The sequence below is a fragment of the Moschus berezovskii genome, chromosome 1 (genome assembly GCF_049115385.1).
Source record: "Moschus berezovskii isolate FMDL1 chromosome 1, NW_MosBer_1.0, whole genome shotgun sequence".
Classification (NCBI taxonomy): Eukaryota; Metazoa; Chordata; class Mammalia; order Artiodactyla; family Moschidae; genus Moschus; species Moschus berezovskii.
The window spans coordinates 15,369,999-15,386,291 of NC_142460.1; the positions used below are offsets into that span (position 1 = coordinate 15,369,999).

Sequence of the window (16,293 nt, forward strand, 5' to 3'; positions counted from 1 at the left end):
CTTTTTGGCTAATATGAATAATGTTACTGAAAATGATTTTTTTAAGTTGTGGTAGAATACATATCACGTAAAATTGATCACCCTAACCATTTTTAAGTTCAGCAGTGTTGAGAGATTCACTCTGTTGTACGGCCATCCTCTCTCTCTGCTGAATCTTGTCCTGCAAACGGAAGCTGTTCTCACTGAACAACAGCTCCCCACGGCTTCAGTTCCTGTTCCTGGCAACCTCCCCTTGTCTCTGTGATTTGGCTGCTTTTCACTCTGTGTTCTTTTGAGGCACAGAAATTTTACATTTTGATTAAGTTGTGTTTTTGTTGTTGCTGTCTATGCTTCTGGTGTCCAATCCAAGAAATCATTGACAAGTCTAATGTCAAGAAGTTTTTCCCTTATGTTTTCTGTTAAGAGTTGCATTGTTTTAAGTCTTGAATCCATTTGAGGTTAGTTTTGCTATATGATGTAAGAGTACAACAACTTCATTCTTTTGCATGTGAATATTCAGTTTTTCCATTTGTCGAAAAGGTTGCCCTTTTCCCATTGAATGGTCTTGGCCCCCTTGTAGAGGATCATTTGACCACCTATGTGAGGGTTTATTTGGGGGTTTTCTGTTAGTTTAACTTTTCATGAAACTGTTGAGTTGTTTTCCAAAGCAGCTGCTCCGTGTTACAGGCCCTTCAACAGTGCCTGAGGACTCGTGTTTTCATGACCAGACGAATTACCTGCTCTTTTGATTGCAGTCATCCTCGTGGGAGAGAAGTTGTATCCCATTGTGGTTTTCGTTCTCAACCTTTGAACGTTTTGCTTTTTTCCAGCCTGGAACAGAGAGGTAGCAAAATAGACAGACACACACGCGCACACAACCACAGGCCCTGAATACACTCGGTGCTTCTGCAGGTCAGACTGAACAAACTCGGGGAGGTGTCTAGAGCTTCTGTTTTCTCTTCTGAGTAGTGGGAGCAATAAATCCCTTTCTCACACAGGGTGAGACGGGAATGTGTATGCGAGTGCCTGTTTTAGCCCATGCCATAACACTGGAGTCACAGTTTCACTCCCTAATCCCGTCTGTATGTTTTTGCTGTGGGGCATTCCCTGTCACTGGGTTAATTTCTCCAGCAAGCACGACTCTCCGCATTTTAAGCCTGACAGCGTCCTGCTGGAGGGCCTGGCGCTCCCGCTGCGGCTCCTCTGGGTGCCAACCAGGATTCTTCAGGCCTGGAGCACCCCGCTCCCTGTCTGCCTGCCATCTGGGTCACGGTTACTTGTTTATCCAGTTTTGCTTCCTTCTGTCCTGGCTTCTGCATCCTCTGACCTCTCACCCTGGATCCTGCCGGGGCAGAGACCATTTTTATGCCGTTGGCTTGTCCGCAGCAATGAGGTGGCCTTTTCTCTCTTGGCGCTGCTGCTCTGCATCCTGGGGAATGAGCTCCCCACCCCCCACCCCATGCCGGGTCGTAGCTGCTGCAGTAATTGGCTTGGCAGTCACTCCCTGCAAGCTTGTCCTGCAGCTGATACTTTGTTGAAGCTGCAAGGCCAACCCCCTTGGGAGTTCCCCGAACCAGCAGCCGTCTGGTCTAATTAAGGTATTTTGAAGGGAGCCCTCTTATCTCAGAGAACAGTGGCGGCCGGAACATCTGGAAGGGAGATAGGGAGGCCGAGGCAGAGGGCAGGTAGCAGCAGCTTGGGGCGCTTGGCAGAAAATGCGCTGCTGGCATCAGGGGTGATGCAGAGTGTTTTCTCAGGACTTAGTACGTCCTCTCTCGTAAACTGGGCCGTAGGTCCCGCACACATTAAAAATACGGTGCACTTAGGGTTCAGCGTGTCCTGTGATATTTGTGCACATGTAGGAAGTACTTTTCTTATCCCACCAACATGAAAAATCCAGAAACACGTGAGCAAAATCCAGAGACTTCCAGGTATTTCAGTTGGGTATACCTTTCATTACTTAGAAGCATTTAAGAAATGTGGGGACTCTTCTGTACCTAAGCAGTTAGGCTCCGAAGTGAAGACTTGGGTTTGGAGGGGTGAATTCCCTTTAAACTCTAGTGCAGCAGCGTCCATAGGAAGAGAATGTGAGCACATGTCTGTGACTTAACATTTCCTAATGGCCACTTGTATTGTTAAACTGTTTATTAGAGTTGATTTACAATGTTGTGTTAGCGTCTGGGGTGCAGCAAAGTGAATCAGTTATGCGTGTACATGTATCCACTCTGTTTTAGATTCTTTTCCCACGTAGGTCATTACAGAGTGTTGAGTGGAGTTCCCTGTGTTACACAGCAGGTTCTTACCTATTTTATGCCACTTGCATTAATTTTCTCGGAATGCCATAAAAAAATGATCACAAACATTATCAAGAAGTTCCTTTAATTCAGTTTTGGAGGCCAAAGGTCTGAAATCAAGGTGTCGGCAGGGCAGGGCTCTGAAGGGTCTGGGAAGGATCCTTCCTGGGTCTTCCTAGCATCTGGTGGCTCCTGGCAGCCTTGGCCAGGACCAGGGGTCGACCCGTGTTCCCTGCATTGCAGGGTGGGTTGTTAACCCCTGAACCACAGGGGAAGTTCCCTCTTGGTTTTATGGATTCTCCTCTCCAGTCTTAGCCTGTCTCCACAGGGCGTCTTCCTTATGTGTGAGTGACTTGGTGTCCAGATCTCCCTCTCCTCTCTCTTACAAAAATACCACTTATTGGTTTTAAGGCCCAGTCTAAACTAGGTTAATTTTGTCTCAAGATCCTTAAGTAATCCTGTGTCCAGACAAGGTCCCTTTGTGAGGTTCCAGGTGGTCATAAACTTTGGGGGACAAGTATTCATCACATAAAAAATGGAAAGAAAACACTTTCATTAGTTTTAATGTTTTACCTCCGATTCCGTTCCGTCGCTCAGTCGTGTCCAACTCTATGCGACCCCGTGGACTGTAGCCTACCAGGCTTCTCCGTCCATGGGATTCTCCAGGCAAGAATACTGGAGTGGGTTACCGTTTCCTTCTCCAGGAGATCTTCCCGACCCAGGGATCGAAGCCGGGTCTCCCGTATTGGAGGCAGACGCTTTAACCTCTGAGCCACCAGGGAAGCCCATTATAACATGGAATCAGTAGAAAAGAAGTCCTAATCAGATAGTTTAGCACTCTTTCCCGGCCTTTGACACCCAGTCTCTGAATTCAGAGTGGATCTGACAATGCGCCTCACCTTGGCCTTGCCTGCGGGCAGCAGAGCGGTCTGGAGCCCGCCACGTGGCTGACACAGCTTTCCCTCTTCAGGGTTTCCCTGTCCTCCCTTCTCACCCTCCCTCCACCCTTCTCTTCGTTTTCATGGAATTTTTCTGTTTATTTGGGAAAAGTCTCAGTCCTTCTGAACAAAAGAAACAAAATCCTACTTTGTAAAGCTCCTGGGTTCCCAAGACTCAGAGGAAGCAGGGTTAGCCACTTTTGAGAGAGAAGCCCTTTATTCAGTTACCTTCTACATCATCGGAGTTTCTTGTTGTGCAGTTTATTAAGCTCTCCTGTCACAAGTGGTTTCAATGTTGGGGGGTGTAGCCTTCCTTTATTGAGTAGGGGGAATGCAAGGGTCTTGGGAGGACTCTCCCTGCTGTGAGGTTCATGACCTTCGCCCCCAAGAACTCGGTAGTCTTCTGTCATATTAAGACAAGACGAGGCATCGATTTTTAACTTCCCGGCTCTAAATCTGTTGCAGTCATAAGGTTAAGACTTTTATCTCTGAAAATCCATATCCTTTTCTCCAAAAACTGGAAGCTTGTTCCTGTCTTGGCTTGAACCTCAGTGAGGGGAGGGGCTTATAAGCAGCGCCACAGGGACAAGGGTGTTGGATCCTGGAACTCTTGCATGTGGTTTATGATGAGGATGTGGTTTCCACCCTCTCTCTGTGTACTGAGCCTGTTACTGTTGTTGGAATCTCTGGAATCACGTTTTTTCCTTCAGAGGAATCAATGTTAAAGAAACTTAGCAATCAACCCATGAATATGAACTCCAGATAAGAATACAGAATATAAAGGGAATGTCCCTTCCTCTCCCCGACTTTCACTCCCGCCAAAGTGTGTATCTTTCTAGGTCCTCTGTATATCCACATTCCTACATTTGCAGTTGCTTATGCATTTAACAAACATACATCAAATCGTGCTCCGTGTTACTCTGTGGGTTTGTCTTGCTGCCATCACTAGGACCTGGGAGGTTCCTTGGCAGCACAAACATTTAGCCTCATTTTAAACCATTAAAAAATTGAAGTATAGTCGATAAATAATAGTTTTAGGTGTAAGCAAAGTGAATCAGTTACATATATATATCTTCACACATTTAAGATTCTTTCCCCATATAGTCATTAGAAGGTATTGAGTGGAGATCCCTGTGCTATACAGTAGGTGCTCATTAGTTAGTTTTATATGTAGTGTGTGTAGATGTCAATCCCAATCTCCCAGTTTATCCCTCCCCCTTTCCCTGCTGGTAACAGTAAGTTTGCTGTCTGCATCTGTAACTCTGTTTTGTAAATAAGTTCATTTGTACCTTTTTTTTAGATTCCACATGTAAGTGATATCATATGATATTTATCTCTGACTTACTTCACTTAGTATGACAATCTCTAGGTCTATCAGTGTTGTTGCAAATGGTATTCTTTTTTATGGCTGAGTAATATTCCATCGTGTATGCTTGTTTTTGTTCTGTTGGTCAGTCGTGTCTGTCTCTCTGCGACCCCACGAACTGCAGCACGCCAGGCCTCCCTGTCCATCACCAACTCCCAGAGTTTACCCAAACCCATGTCCATTGACTCAGTGATGCCATCCAACTGTTTGTCTCTCCTGCCCTCAATCTTTTCCAGTATCAGGGCCTTTTCCAGTGAGTCGGCTCTTAGCATCAGGTGGCCAAAGTATTGGAGCTCTAGCTCCAGCCCTTCCAGTTTATATTGTGCATATGTACCACATCTTTTATCCATTCCTCTGTCGATGGACATTTAAATTGCTTCCATGTCTTGGCTATTGTAAATAGTGTTGGAGTGAATGTTGGGATGCGTGTATCTTTTTTGTTGTTTAATATCAAGTGAGCAAGTGACTTTAAGTTAGGAATAACATTTTTTTGTTAGAGGATAATTGCTTTACAGTATTGTGTTAGTTTGCATGTATCTTTGAAATTAGTTTTCTCCAGATTCATGCCCAGGAATGGGATTGCCGGATCATGTTCGTGAGGAGCGTCACTTTTCGTTTGTAAGCTGACCAATCTTATTTTCAAGCTACTTTCGTTGCTTGAATCCTCTTCAGGGCCTTGCTTTAAAGTATTAACTGTCAAAGTTGATCATAACTTACAGAGCTCTGGTCTTAAGCTAATCTTTCACCTAACAGGGCTCTCCTACCATGTTACCAGCGTCTTCATTACCACTTCCATCCATTCAGCGCCTACCTACCTTCATTTCTTAAGTGCCTCTAACAGTCTTGTGGGATGGATATTTTGTGCTCCTTTCATAGATTAGGAAGCTTAAGGTTAAGGGATTTACCCTAGGTTCATACAGTTAGAAGATGCTGAAGATTTTAAATTGCCTTTACATCACTCCAGGCCCACCCTCCTGAACAGAGCTTTGATAATGTGCGCTGTCCCCTGCCGCCTGGCTGCCAACCTCAGCCCAGGATGAAACACTTGGCTGGCAAACACATTCCTTGCTCCGTCGCTGCTGTGGGCTGGTCGGGGGCAGGTGCCGGGGGCCGTGGGGGAAGTGGCCGAGTCCTCTCGGACGCGCTCCGCTTTCCCCAGGTTCCTGCCAGCCTCTGCGGCGGGCGGGCGCGGTCCTGCCTTCCCCCTGCCCTCTCCGCTGGCTCCATCCCTGCCTTCTGCGCGCCTCCAGGCTCGGAGGAAGCATATCCTGAAGGACGGTCCCAATCCCGGGTCTTTGCTGCGTGAAGATCCAGTCTCCTCCTACTGGGTTGTCTGGGAGAATTTAATCACTCGTTTAGAGAAGACGGATGCTTGCCGCCCTCTGGCGCTGCCCGCGCTCCCAGACGCAGCTTTACTTCTCTGCGGAAGTTCTCCAGTGACTCCAGCGCCTCTTAAGGCCTAGCGCCACTGGGCTGCGCCTTTATCTCCTGTGAAGAGAGGGTTCTGGTGTCTCAGCATCCAGGCTTGTGATGTGAGGGACACGCAGAGCGTGCTCAGGGTTTGAAGAGTGAGTACACGGGGCGTGAGGAGCAGGCGAGGCTCGGGGCTCGCCTCCTTTGCCCTCTCCCTGGGCCCGTCGCCCCCCGGCCTCCAAACGCAGGGAGCCCGCCCGCAGCCGGGCCTCGTGAGCTGATCGTCTGCGTGCCGCCGTCTGCGTGCCGCCGTCTGCGTGCCGCCGTCTGCGTGCCGCCGTCTGCGTGCCGCCGTCTGCGTGCCGCCGTCTGCGTGCCGCCGTCTGCGTGCCGCCGTCTGCGTGCCGCCGTCTGCGTGCCGCCGTCTGCGTGCCGCCGTCTGCGTGCCGCCGTCTGCGTGCCGCCGTCTGCGTGCCGCCGTCTGCGTGCCGCCGTCTGCGTGCCGCCGTCTGCGTGCCGCCGTCTGCGTGCCGCCGTCTGCGTGCCGCCGTCTGCGTGCCGTGGGAGGAGCCGCAGGGAGGCCCCACCCCAGGCATGCCCATGGGCTTTCTAACCTGAGGTCTCCGACTTTGGCCGCAGGAAATGCTGTCTTGGGGTGATGGCGGTCGTCGTAGCCGTGGAGTGAACAGGGTTGATGAAGCCTGCTGGCGGCCTCCCCGCGTCCTCGTAATGAGGAACCTCATGCCTAACTCGGTCAGCGCCTCTCTGAGCGTCTGGAGTGACTGGTGCGGCCTTTGGTGGCTTTAATGCTGGTCCACACAGCGCTTCTGCCACGGGTACTTCCTTCCCGGGGCTGGCCTGCCCGTGAAGCAGACCGCGGCTGTGGTTATTTCCGTGACCAGGTGCAAAATCCATCGTGTCCGTCAAAAGCTGCAGAGGTCGCTGAGGCAGACTGAGCACAGACTGCACTTCGGTCATTATCCGCTTGACCTCACACCCACCGTAAGCCCTCGGCCTTGCTAAGTCAGGAAACCCTTGACTAGGCAGCTTGGCACCTTTACGACAATTCAGGGAGCATCCTGCAGTCTCTTGGTGGGCCTTCCTTTCTGTCCAGGTACCAGAAATTTGTAAGTGCTGGGTCGTATTTGTTGTTAATGTGCTTCCCTGTGTGATAAGAGCATCGTTATCCTGGACTGGAAGTTAAAAGCAGAAGGAAGTAAGGTGATTTACTGATATAAATTAGTGACAGGAAAGTGGGTGGATTCCCGTCCCCCACGCCCCCTTGATTGCTATTTAAGGAAAAAAAGAGTGGGGATGGTTGACCCTAATGACTGAAGGAAAGAGTGAAAGAGAAAGAAAATGTTTGCAGACACCCTGCCTCAAGTCCTTGTGTTCTGTTTCCACTCCTGTTTGAAGCCCAGAGGACCCTCCTTGAGAGGGAGAGAAGAGACAAGTAACCGGGCTGACGTGTTCTCGTCCTCAGGAGGCCTTCTCTGGGGGGTCCCCACTGCCCTGAGCTCCGCCCGCCCTGGCCGTTGTGCTCCGTTGAGCAAACCAGGCATGGCTGCCTTTGCACAGGCTGCCGCTTCTGCCTTGGATGCTCTTCTGCCAGAGAGCGTCATCGCCAAACCTTGGCTCGAATGCCCCCGTCTCAAAAAGTCCCGGTTAAAACCGTGCGTTTGACTTCTCTGTTCCCAGACCTTCCTGACCCGCCGTCCGTCTTTCTCTCCCAGCACCACTCTTCTCTAAGACCCCGTGAGCTGTGCTCACCCGTGCTGCCCGTCCGCCACCCCAAGCGCCCCCGCGGCTGCTCTCCCGTGCCCGGCAGGGTCTCCTTGGCTCCTTCCATACCCAGCAAACGTAGCCGGCAGGGGTAGACCCTCAGCGCGCATCATGAGTCCTTGACTTGGGATGTACTCCAGGCTTCTGGCCACTGCTGTTTTCTCCTTTTAGGTTTGGCACGCCCTCCTTCATTGGCTTCATTTGTCATTACTTTTCTCTAGCCAAAGGCCTTTTTTGGAAAGGGCAGCTGAATCTGACCAACTGCTCAGAACAGCTGGAGGCGGGGCCGCTGGCCCACCACGAGGAGAAGAGGAGTGGATGGGGGGGCGTCTCCCCCAGCCCTCGAGATTGTGGGGTGCTTTCTGGGGAGCAGACTCTCATGAACATCCCCTCAGGAACATGGCCTTGGAGACCTTGTCTCTAAGAGGCAGATGGCTTGCCTAAGAGAATTTCAGAGCCCGGTTTAGCTTAGTATCAGAGCATGTGGTACCTGGCCAGACCGAAGAAGGCCCCTGGAACTGGGCACCGGGGGCTGCTCTTTTGGGGTCGCTGGTGGAAGGTCCTTCCTCGGCCCGTCCTCACTGTGAGGAGCAGTCAGGTGGGGCTCGCCAGCTTCCATGCACCCACGGGGAAGGGCTAACCATGAAAAGCAGGTTTTTCTTCTTGCATCTTGACCCTTCCTGCCTTGCTGGTTGTTCTTTCTTTTCTTACTCTCCTTTACACGCATTCACTTCAGAAACTATTTCTATCTTGGGGAATTTTCCGTGTGAAGTCAAGGCAGCAGCAGCAGCAGTTCTGAAATTTTCAAACTTTTGTTAACTTCAGCCATCTGGTACACCAGGGACTGGGAGGGCTGGGAGATCGAAACCAGGGAGAAAAGACGTCTGAGGGGACGAAAGATCTAACACAAAGCCCAAACACAAAAGTCTATTGCAGTTTATTTAAAGGCCAGGACTGTCCAGGAGAAGTGTAGTGTGAACCACATGTGTGATTTTAAATGTTCTGTAGCCACATTAAAAAAGAAACCGGCCAAATGGATTTTAATATCTCTTAACTCTGTGTATCTAAAATATTGACATTTCAGCATGTAACGAATATGAAGATTGTCGAGATTATTTCTTTTTGCGCCAGTCTTCAAAGTCTGTCGTGTACCGTGCATCTCCAGTGTGTTTCAGTGTGCACAGACCACGTTGCAGGGGCCCAGTAGCCTTGTGACTAGTGACTCCTGTGTTGGACGGTGCACACAGAGGGCTCTGACCCAGAGTGAATCAGCCTGTGTTTCATGTTGTTTTAGCAACTCGTATTTTTATTTCTCAGCCGTAGATTTCGAGCTTTCAATAAGAGAGGGCTGATGTGGTAAGGGATAGAGTCAGTGCAAGCCTTCCACGTTTCCCTCCTCACCTTATAACGCGTGAAGACCCAGAGTGGCACTCGGTAGGATAATCGGGGATGATTGATAGCTTTCCACTCTCGTCCTCTGCTTTATAACCCAAGGTCATCACAGAAACACTTGAGCATGTTCGCCGTTTTCTAAGAAGGTGGGGAAATGTGAAGAGTAAGTGGGAAAAGTTAAGATGCTGTCAAGCGTTAGTAAAAAGTGCTCTGGCATGGGGAACCGGGGAGATTCTTGGGAGGGAGAACTCGCGGCCTCCATAAAGAACCCTCTCCACGTGTACAGCTGGGGACCCGCGGGGACTGGGAGGAGCCCGCGGGGGACTGCGAGGAGCCGGTGAGGGTGTCCTCACCTGCTGTGTCCCTCCGTTGGCCCCAGTGTCACTGACCCCGTCAGTCCCTTGGTCAGAGCTGTCGCCGGAGCCCCACGTGTTGCGGGGACCTCAGGAGTCTGGCTTTTCCCTTCAGAAAGCTTGAGGGATGGACTCCGTGGATGCTTGCTGGGGGCCGTGGTACCAGAGTGGAGGGCACAGTCCTCTCTCTGTGAGGCAGGATCAGCAGAAAATACACCAAAACCCAAAAAGCAACGACAAAACAACATGTCTGAGTCACACACTTTCTTTGCCTTTTTTCTGCTTTTGTTTCCTGCTAATATAGAGAACATTATTAAGTCAGGAGTGGGAAGGTTGCTGTCCTGTGACTAGTGTGTGTTATTTATGTGTAAAACATTGAGTTCCTTGCTGGCTATTATATAATTTTGTTTTTTTCTTCATTCGTTTTTTAGGCAGAGGAATCTTGTAAATGCAATGGCTGGAAAAACCCCAACCCTTCGCCCACACCCCCCAGAGCCGACCTGCAGCAGATCATCGTCAGCCTGACAGAGTCCTGCCGGAGCTGCAGCCACGCCCTCGGTGAGTCCTGCCCCTTGGGGAGACCAGCGGTGCCCCCTGAGACTCTGCCCTGCTGGGCTCGGCGGCTTAGCCAGACTTGTACACCTCCCCTCTTAGGAGGCCGCAAGCACGACCCCTTAACCTCCTGGTTCTGTTGGGAGTCTTCCCGTGGGAGGCGAATCCTGCCCTGTGTGCACTCATTGTTTGTTTTCTTGAATTATCGGCTGTGCCGGGTCTTCGCTGCGGCTCAGGCTTTTCTCGAGCTGTGGCATGCAGAGCCTGCTCTGACCGCGGTGTGAGGGCTTCCCATCTGGCGGCTCCTCTGAAAGGGGCTCGAGCTGCTGGGCCCAGGAGTTGACACTTGGGCTTAGACCATCTGGCGCGCGGGATCTTCGGATCAGGGGTCGGGCCGTGTGTCCTGCGGGCGGACTCTTCGCGTTCTCAACAGTCGCTCTCATCCCTCTGTGTCTCGGCTCACTTTCCCCAGGAGCTGGGCTGACCGCTGACGGGGGCGGGGCGGGGGATTGCCAAATGGGACGAAACGTGGCCGCTGAACTAGTTAGAATAATACGTTGCACGTGCTGATTCACTCTGATTTTTATTTTTTTAAATTCTTTTCTGGTTCCCTGAACTTTCTGGGAGTGCTTCATTTTATCTTCATATTCTTTAGTTTCCTGGGTCTGCTATCTCTTTTCTTACTTGGAATTGTGTTTGGTAAATATTCACTTGTCTTTTTCCTTTCACCATTCTTATCTGTCCCTGCAAGCTAATCACTGTCAGCCCAGCCAGCCTCTGCCCGAGTTAGTCACCAGGGCTGTGCTGGTGCAGTCTGCGCCCTCATGCTAGTTTTAGGACAGTCATTTTCTTGTTAAATTACATTCTGTCTGAGGGGATAAAAGTTACTGAGTAGTTTTCCCTAGATATTCAAATTCAAATTCACAAGGGATGTTGGATGTTGCTCGTACTTTTCTGCCTTCAGTCATCAGGTCTCCCAAAGAATGGGTGGTTTGCTGTCCAGTGTCACACTGGTGCAGCCCTGGCCACACATCCTAATGTATTTTGTCTTTTCCACCTGCCCCCTTGTGAGGGTGGGTGCTTTTAGCCATCATCTTTCTCTCAAGCTTCCCGCGCATCTCGGATGGAGCATCAGCCTTCGTTAGCCAGCAGTTAGGTCTAGTTTGAATGTGATTTTGTATTCAGCTAGAGAGGGTTTCAGTCTGTATAGAACAAAGTAGGAAACAGCGCGACCAGAGTGACCAGAGAAAAGGAACTAGAGAACCTCAGTCTCACGGGAGATATAAATGCACCCACACTCACGTCACTGTGTTGGTTTAACTGGTGTCTCTTCTGGCTTTTGAAGCAAGCCGGTGCAAAGGAAAGAGGCCAAGAGTCACAGGAACGTCTGCGTGTAGCTCACCTTTCCCACAGTCATCCCTGAGCGCTGCCCTTTAGAATTGCCTCGGGGAATGTGACGCAATAGACTGAACTTGAACTGCATTTGGTATTGATTGGGAAATCCTATTATCCTTCACCAATTAACATTTAAAAACAGAGTCTTCTTTCTTATTTAGTTGAGCATATTGTCTCCTTTCCGAGCACACAGGAATGCCCAGAGGCAGAAACAGCTTCTCAAAGAAAAGCTGACTTTGTTCCCTTTTATATTTCTTAACAAGCTGTGAAGACAAATACCCTTACTGTCCTATACATAATTGAGAATGGGAGAAAGGGTACACATCCTTTGACCTGACAAATCCATGCCAGAAAGTTAACTGTAAATTGGGTGCGCCTTCAGATTAAAAGGGCAGCTATTAGAGCCATATTCATGATACTGAAAAACTAAAACAACCTAAATATCCCGATGGAAGAGGTCCTTGTTGAATTATGAAATTCATTGTGGCTATTAATAAAAGGTGTATTTTCCAACATGCAAAGACATTCTTAACATATTGTTCATGAAAAAAGCAGGCCAGAAAGAAGCTTAATTGAAGGTCTTATGATTTTGGACGAAATGGCAAGATCCGCCAGCCTAAGTTCAAATCCCAACCCAACACCCAGTAGCTGTGAGCTGGGGCATGTTAGTTAATCGCCTGGGTCCCCAGTTTTTCGGTTCTGAATGGAATCAGTGGGAGTATTTACCTCATGGGAGCGTTTGAGGAGTGAACGAATTAACGCCAGTCAAAATTTTAGCACAGTGCCTGGCGGAAGATTTGTTATTACTCTTATTGGAGTTCTTTCCTTCAAACAACAGATGGGAACGCCATCCAGCTTAAATGAGAAAACCGTGTTTGTTAGAAGGGTACTGGTTGCTTTCACAAGCTGGAGACAGAGAAATGCGGAGTCAGTTGGGTCCTGGAATCCCAGCTGCAGGAATTCAAGGTCCTCTGTCCACGCCCCTGGATGATTCCCATCCACTACCCAGAGAAGACTCTTGAGAGTCCCTTGGAGTGCAGGGAGATCACACCAGTCAAATCTAAAGGAAATTATATCTAAATATTGTTTGGAAGGACTGAGGCTGATGCTTCAGTGGTTTGGCAACCCTATGCAAAGAGCCGACTCGTCGGGAGAGACCCTGATGCTGGGAAAGACTGAAGGCCAAAGGAGAGGGCAGCAGAGGATGAGATGGTTGAATGGCATCACTGCCTCGACGGACAGTAATCTGAGTGAACTCCAGGACGTAGTGAAGGACAGGAGCTAGGTGTGCTGCAGTCCCTGGGGTTACAAAGAGTGGGACACACTCAGGGACTGAACAGCAGCCACTGCACTGCCCTGGTTGGGGATTTAAATCTTCAGAGGAGGGGCTGTGTCACGCAAGTGCCCATCACTTGCCCAGTCCACAGAGTTTGACCCTTCTGCTGAGAACCACCTAGAAGGTGGCCCTTCCCGAGGCGGGCCCGCCGCTCACCACAACAGGCTGGAGGCCGTGATGGCGCGTTTCAGTAAACAGACTGGGGTCCGGAGGGTGTATGTTGAGTTGCTGCTGACAGTGGTTTTCTCAGGGCGTCGGGGTTGTGGGCGTTTTAAAAAGATTTTCCCTCTTTCCCCCCTTCTGCTCTCCATTCGGGCGCTTCCTTAAAATGGAAACATCTGCACATTTTCAAGTGCTCTTGGAATTATCAGCAGAACGCCGGAGTTTGTTTATTTGTCCAGGTATTAGGGCTCTGACACTAAGAAGCTTCCTCTTTTAGAAGGAGGACTATGCCCCCCCACTACTTACTTAAAAAAACCAAAACTTTTTATTGTGGAAACTTTCACATATACATAAAGGAAGGCAGAATCATTTAATATAATAAGTAGTCTTGTATTCGTCACCCAGCTTTAACAATGATTAACATATGACAGTTTCCCCCTTTTTTGGGGCAGAGTATTTTCTTTTAAGCAAGACATCTTTTCTTATTCCTGCAGATTGCTGCTTTTTCTTTATGATTTCTTTGCCTTTGGCGGTGCTGGGTCTTTGTCACTGTATATGGGCTGTCTCTAGTTGTGCTGAGTGGGGCTGCCCTGCAGAGCGCCGGCTTGCCTTCATGGAGCCTCTCCTTTTGCAGAGCGTGGGCTCTAGGCTCCTGGGCTGCAGTAGTTGCTGCCGCATGCAGGCTCTTCCCGGGCCAGGAATCGAACCCATGTCCCCTGCATTGGCAGGCGGATTTTTGTCCACTGCACCACCAGGGAAGCCCCCGATTACTTCTTAAGTATTAACAACAGTGTAGAGGAGCAGGGTGTCATGTAAGCGTGAATTCTCAAACACCTTTCCATCTGTGCGCACCGTGCTATTTTCACAGGCACTATTCTGAGCCTGGGGAATTTGGATCGTACAGTACGTGTAATGTTCTCAGACTTGTCAAAACAAAGCATCCAGGCTTACCAATTGAGATAGGGTCTGCTGTGTTGATTTACTGTTGGGTGTCCTTTGGTTCAGCCAGACACAGTCTTTTGACAGTGAGCTCTGGTTTCACACGGTCTCTTGACAGTGACTTGTATCCTGGGCGTCCTTGCCGCTGCTGCTAAGTCACTTCAGTTGTGTCTGACTCTGTGTGACCCCATAGACGGAAGCCCACCAGGCTCCCCGGTCCCTGGGATTCTCCAGGCAAGAACACTGGAGTGGGTTGCCATTTCCTTCTCCAATGTGTGAAAGTGAAAAGTGAAAGTGAAGTTGCTCAGTCGTGTCCGACCCATAGTGACCCCATGGACTGCAGCCCACCAGGCTCCTCCATCCATGGGATTTTCTAGGCAAGGGTACTGAAGTGGCTTGCCATTGCCTTCTCTGCTGGGCGTCCTTGGCCTGCCTTAATTTGATACTCTGTGTCTCCTGGGTGTAAATCGCAGGGCCGACGGTCTGATTAAATAGAAGGAACATTTGGTCAGGAGGTAGAAGCAACTCTAGGTCTGCCTGGGCAGTTTACCGGGCTAGCCGCTTTGCTCTTTAGAATCTTCGCCACAGGATGGCGCTGTCTCGGTCTTTGCTAATATTACAGCCACTTGCTACATTTGGCTAATGAGCATTTGAATTGTGGCTGCTCCAAATTGAGATGAGCTGTAGGTGTGAAATCCAGGCCAAATGTTGAAGGTTTTGTATGAGAAAAAGTGAGATATCATTAATTTTGATTACATGGTGAAATGATATTTTGGATATATTCAGTTAATAAAATGTGTAAATATTCTTCAAATTAATCTCACCTGTTTCTTTTTTCTTTCAAGTTGCTACTGGAAAACTTAAAATCACGTGTGTCTAGCATTATATTTCTATTGGATAGCATAGGCCTAGAACATTCTACTCCATTCTCTGAAATTGTTTGATATTTGGGATTGTTATAATTACATCCAAAGTTTGACAAAGAGTCCTACCAGAGCAATTCAGTTGGCCCAAACACATCTTCTTACTGTAGTATTAATCAGAATTTCTTGTTTTGGGACTGCTTGTTTAAATGGCAGCCTCCTATGACCAGGACACGAGGAACACTCACTGTGATCACAACACAACTGGGACATTTGTTGTCATTTTGGAGCCCGCTGTTGTGAACTGTGCAAGGCACACTGCTTATTACATGGAGAAGTGGCCATGTTCTGCAGTTTGATGGAGATTTCTCACTGTTTTGATTTTTAATTTATTTCTCTTTGGCTGAGCTGAGTCTTCCTTGCTGGGTGGGCCTTTCTCCATTCCTGAACGGGGGCTGCTCTCCAGCTGTGACGCTTGGGTCTCGCACTGGGGCTCCGTCTCTAGAGCAGGGCTCAGTAGTTGCGGCTCCTGAGTTCAGTCACCCTGCAGCATGTGCGGTCCTCCCAGACCAGGACTGAAGACCACGGCACCGTCAGGGAAGCCCCTGATTTTTCGTTTAATGTCATCAGACTTTCCTTATATACACATGTATTTAAATATCAAAAAAGTGGAAATTGGTGTTTATTCGACCTGGGAAGATCCCCTGAAAAAGGGAAAGGCTCCCCACTCCAGTATTCTGGCTTGGAGAATTCCATGGACTGTGTAGTCCATGGGATTGCAAAGAGTTGGACACGACTCAGTGACTTTCACTTTCACTTGTGGTCATCTCTGCTTACCTGCTTGTTTACGGTGGAAACTTTCCGAGCAGAGTGAAGACAGGCAGTAACGATTCCACAGACATGTTTCTTGAGCAGCATGAAGCGTCTCACCGCCTGTCTTACGCCACTGTCTTCCTCAGGGACTGTTGAAGTTGAATCTGGCCTTTGTACCCCAACATCAAATTAAATCTCGGAAACTTTTGGAGATTTGGGAAATTTTGGAAAGACTTTTGGGTGAAATAGCAGAGAATAGCTTTATTGGTTTGTCAGGCAAAAGGGGACACAGCAGGCTAATGCCCTAAAAACTGTGTGTTTCCACCTGGCAGGTAGCGTGAAGTTTTACAGTAATGGTTCAGAGGGAGCCATCAGCTGGAAGATATTCTTCTGACTGGTTGGTGGCGAGGTCATCGGGTGTAGGCATCAAAAGCCTGGTTCCAGGTGCTCTGGGGTCTGCATGCTTACGGGCAGCAAACAGCTAACTTCTCCCACGTGGTGGGGGTTTCATAGCTGAAAGCCGCTCAGAGTCACTGCTCTGTACTCCGGGAGGGGCCCCGGGGCCCTGCCTCAAGGCTGCCTTCTTTCTGACTGCTCCTCCCTTGTCTTGCGTCCCCTCCCTTCCCTGCCTGCTGCTGCCGCTAAGTCGTTTCAGTCGTGTCCGACTCTGTGCGACCCCATAGACGGCAGCCCACCAGGCTCCGCCATCCATGGAT

General features: G+C 49.4%; 1 protein-coding gene across 2 annotated transcripts in view; it reads left to right on the plus strand.

Annotated features, from left to right (window-relative positions):
* KAT2B (lysine acetyltransferase 2B) overlaps positions 1–16,293 on the plus strand; it is a 92,706-nt gene that overhangs the window by 13,977 nt on the left and 62,436 nt on the right. For both annotated transcript variants that reach the window (XM_088835457.1, XM_055417157.2), the window contains exon 2: positions 9,949–10,075. In XM_088835457.1, coding sequence (XP_088691583.1) covers positions 9,949–10,075 — 127 coding nt within the window. The remainder of the gene's footprint in view (positions 1–9,948; positions 10,076–16,293) is intronic.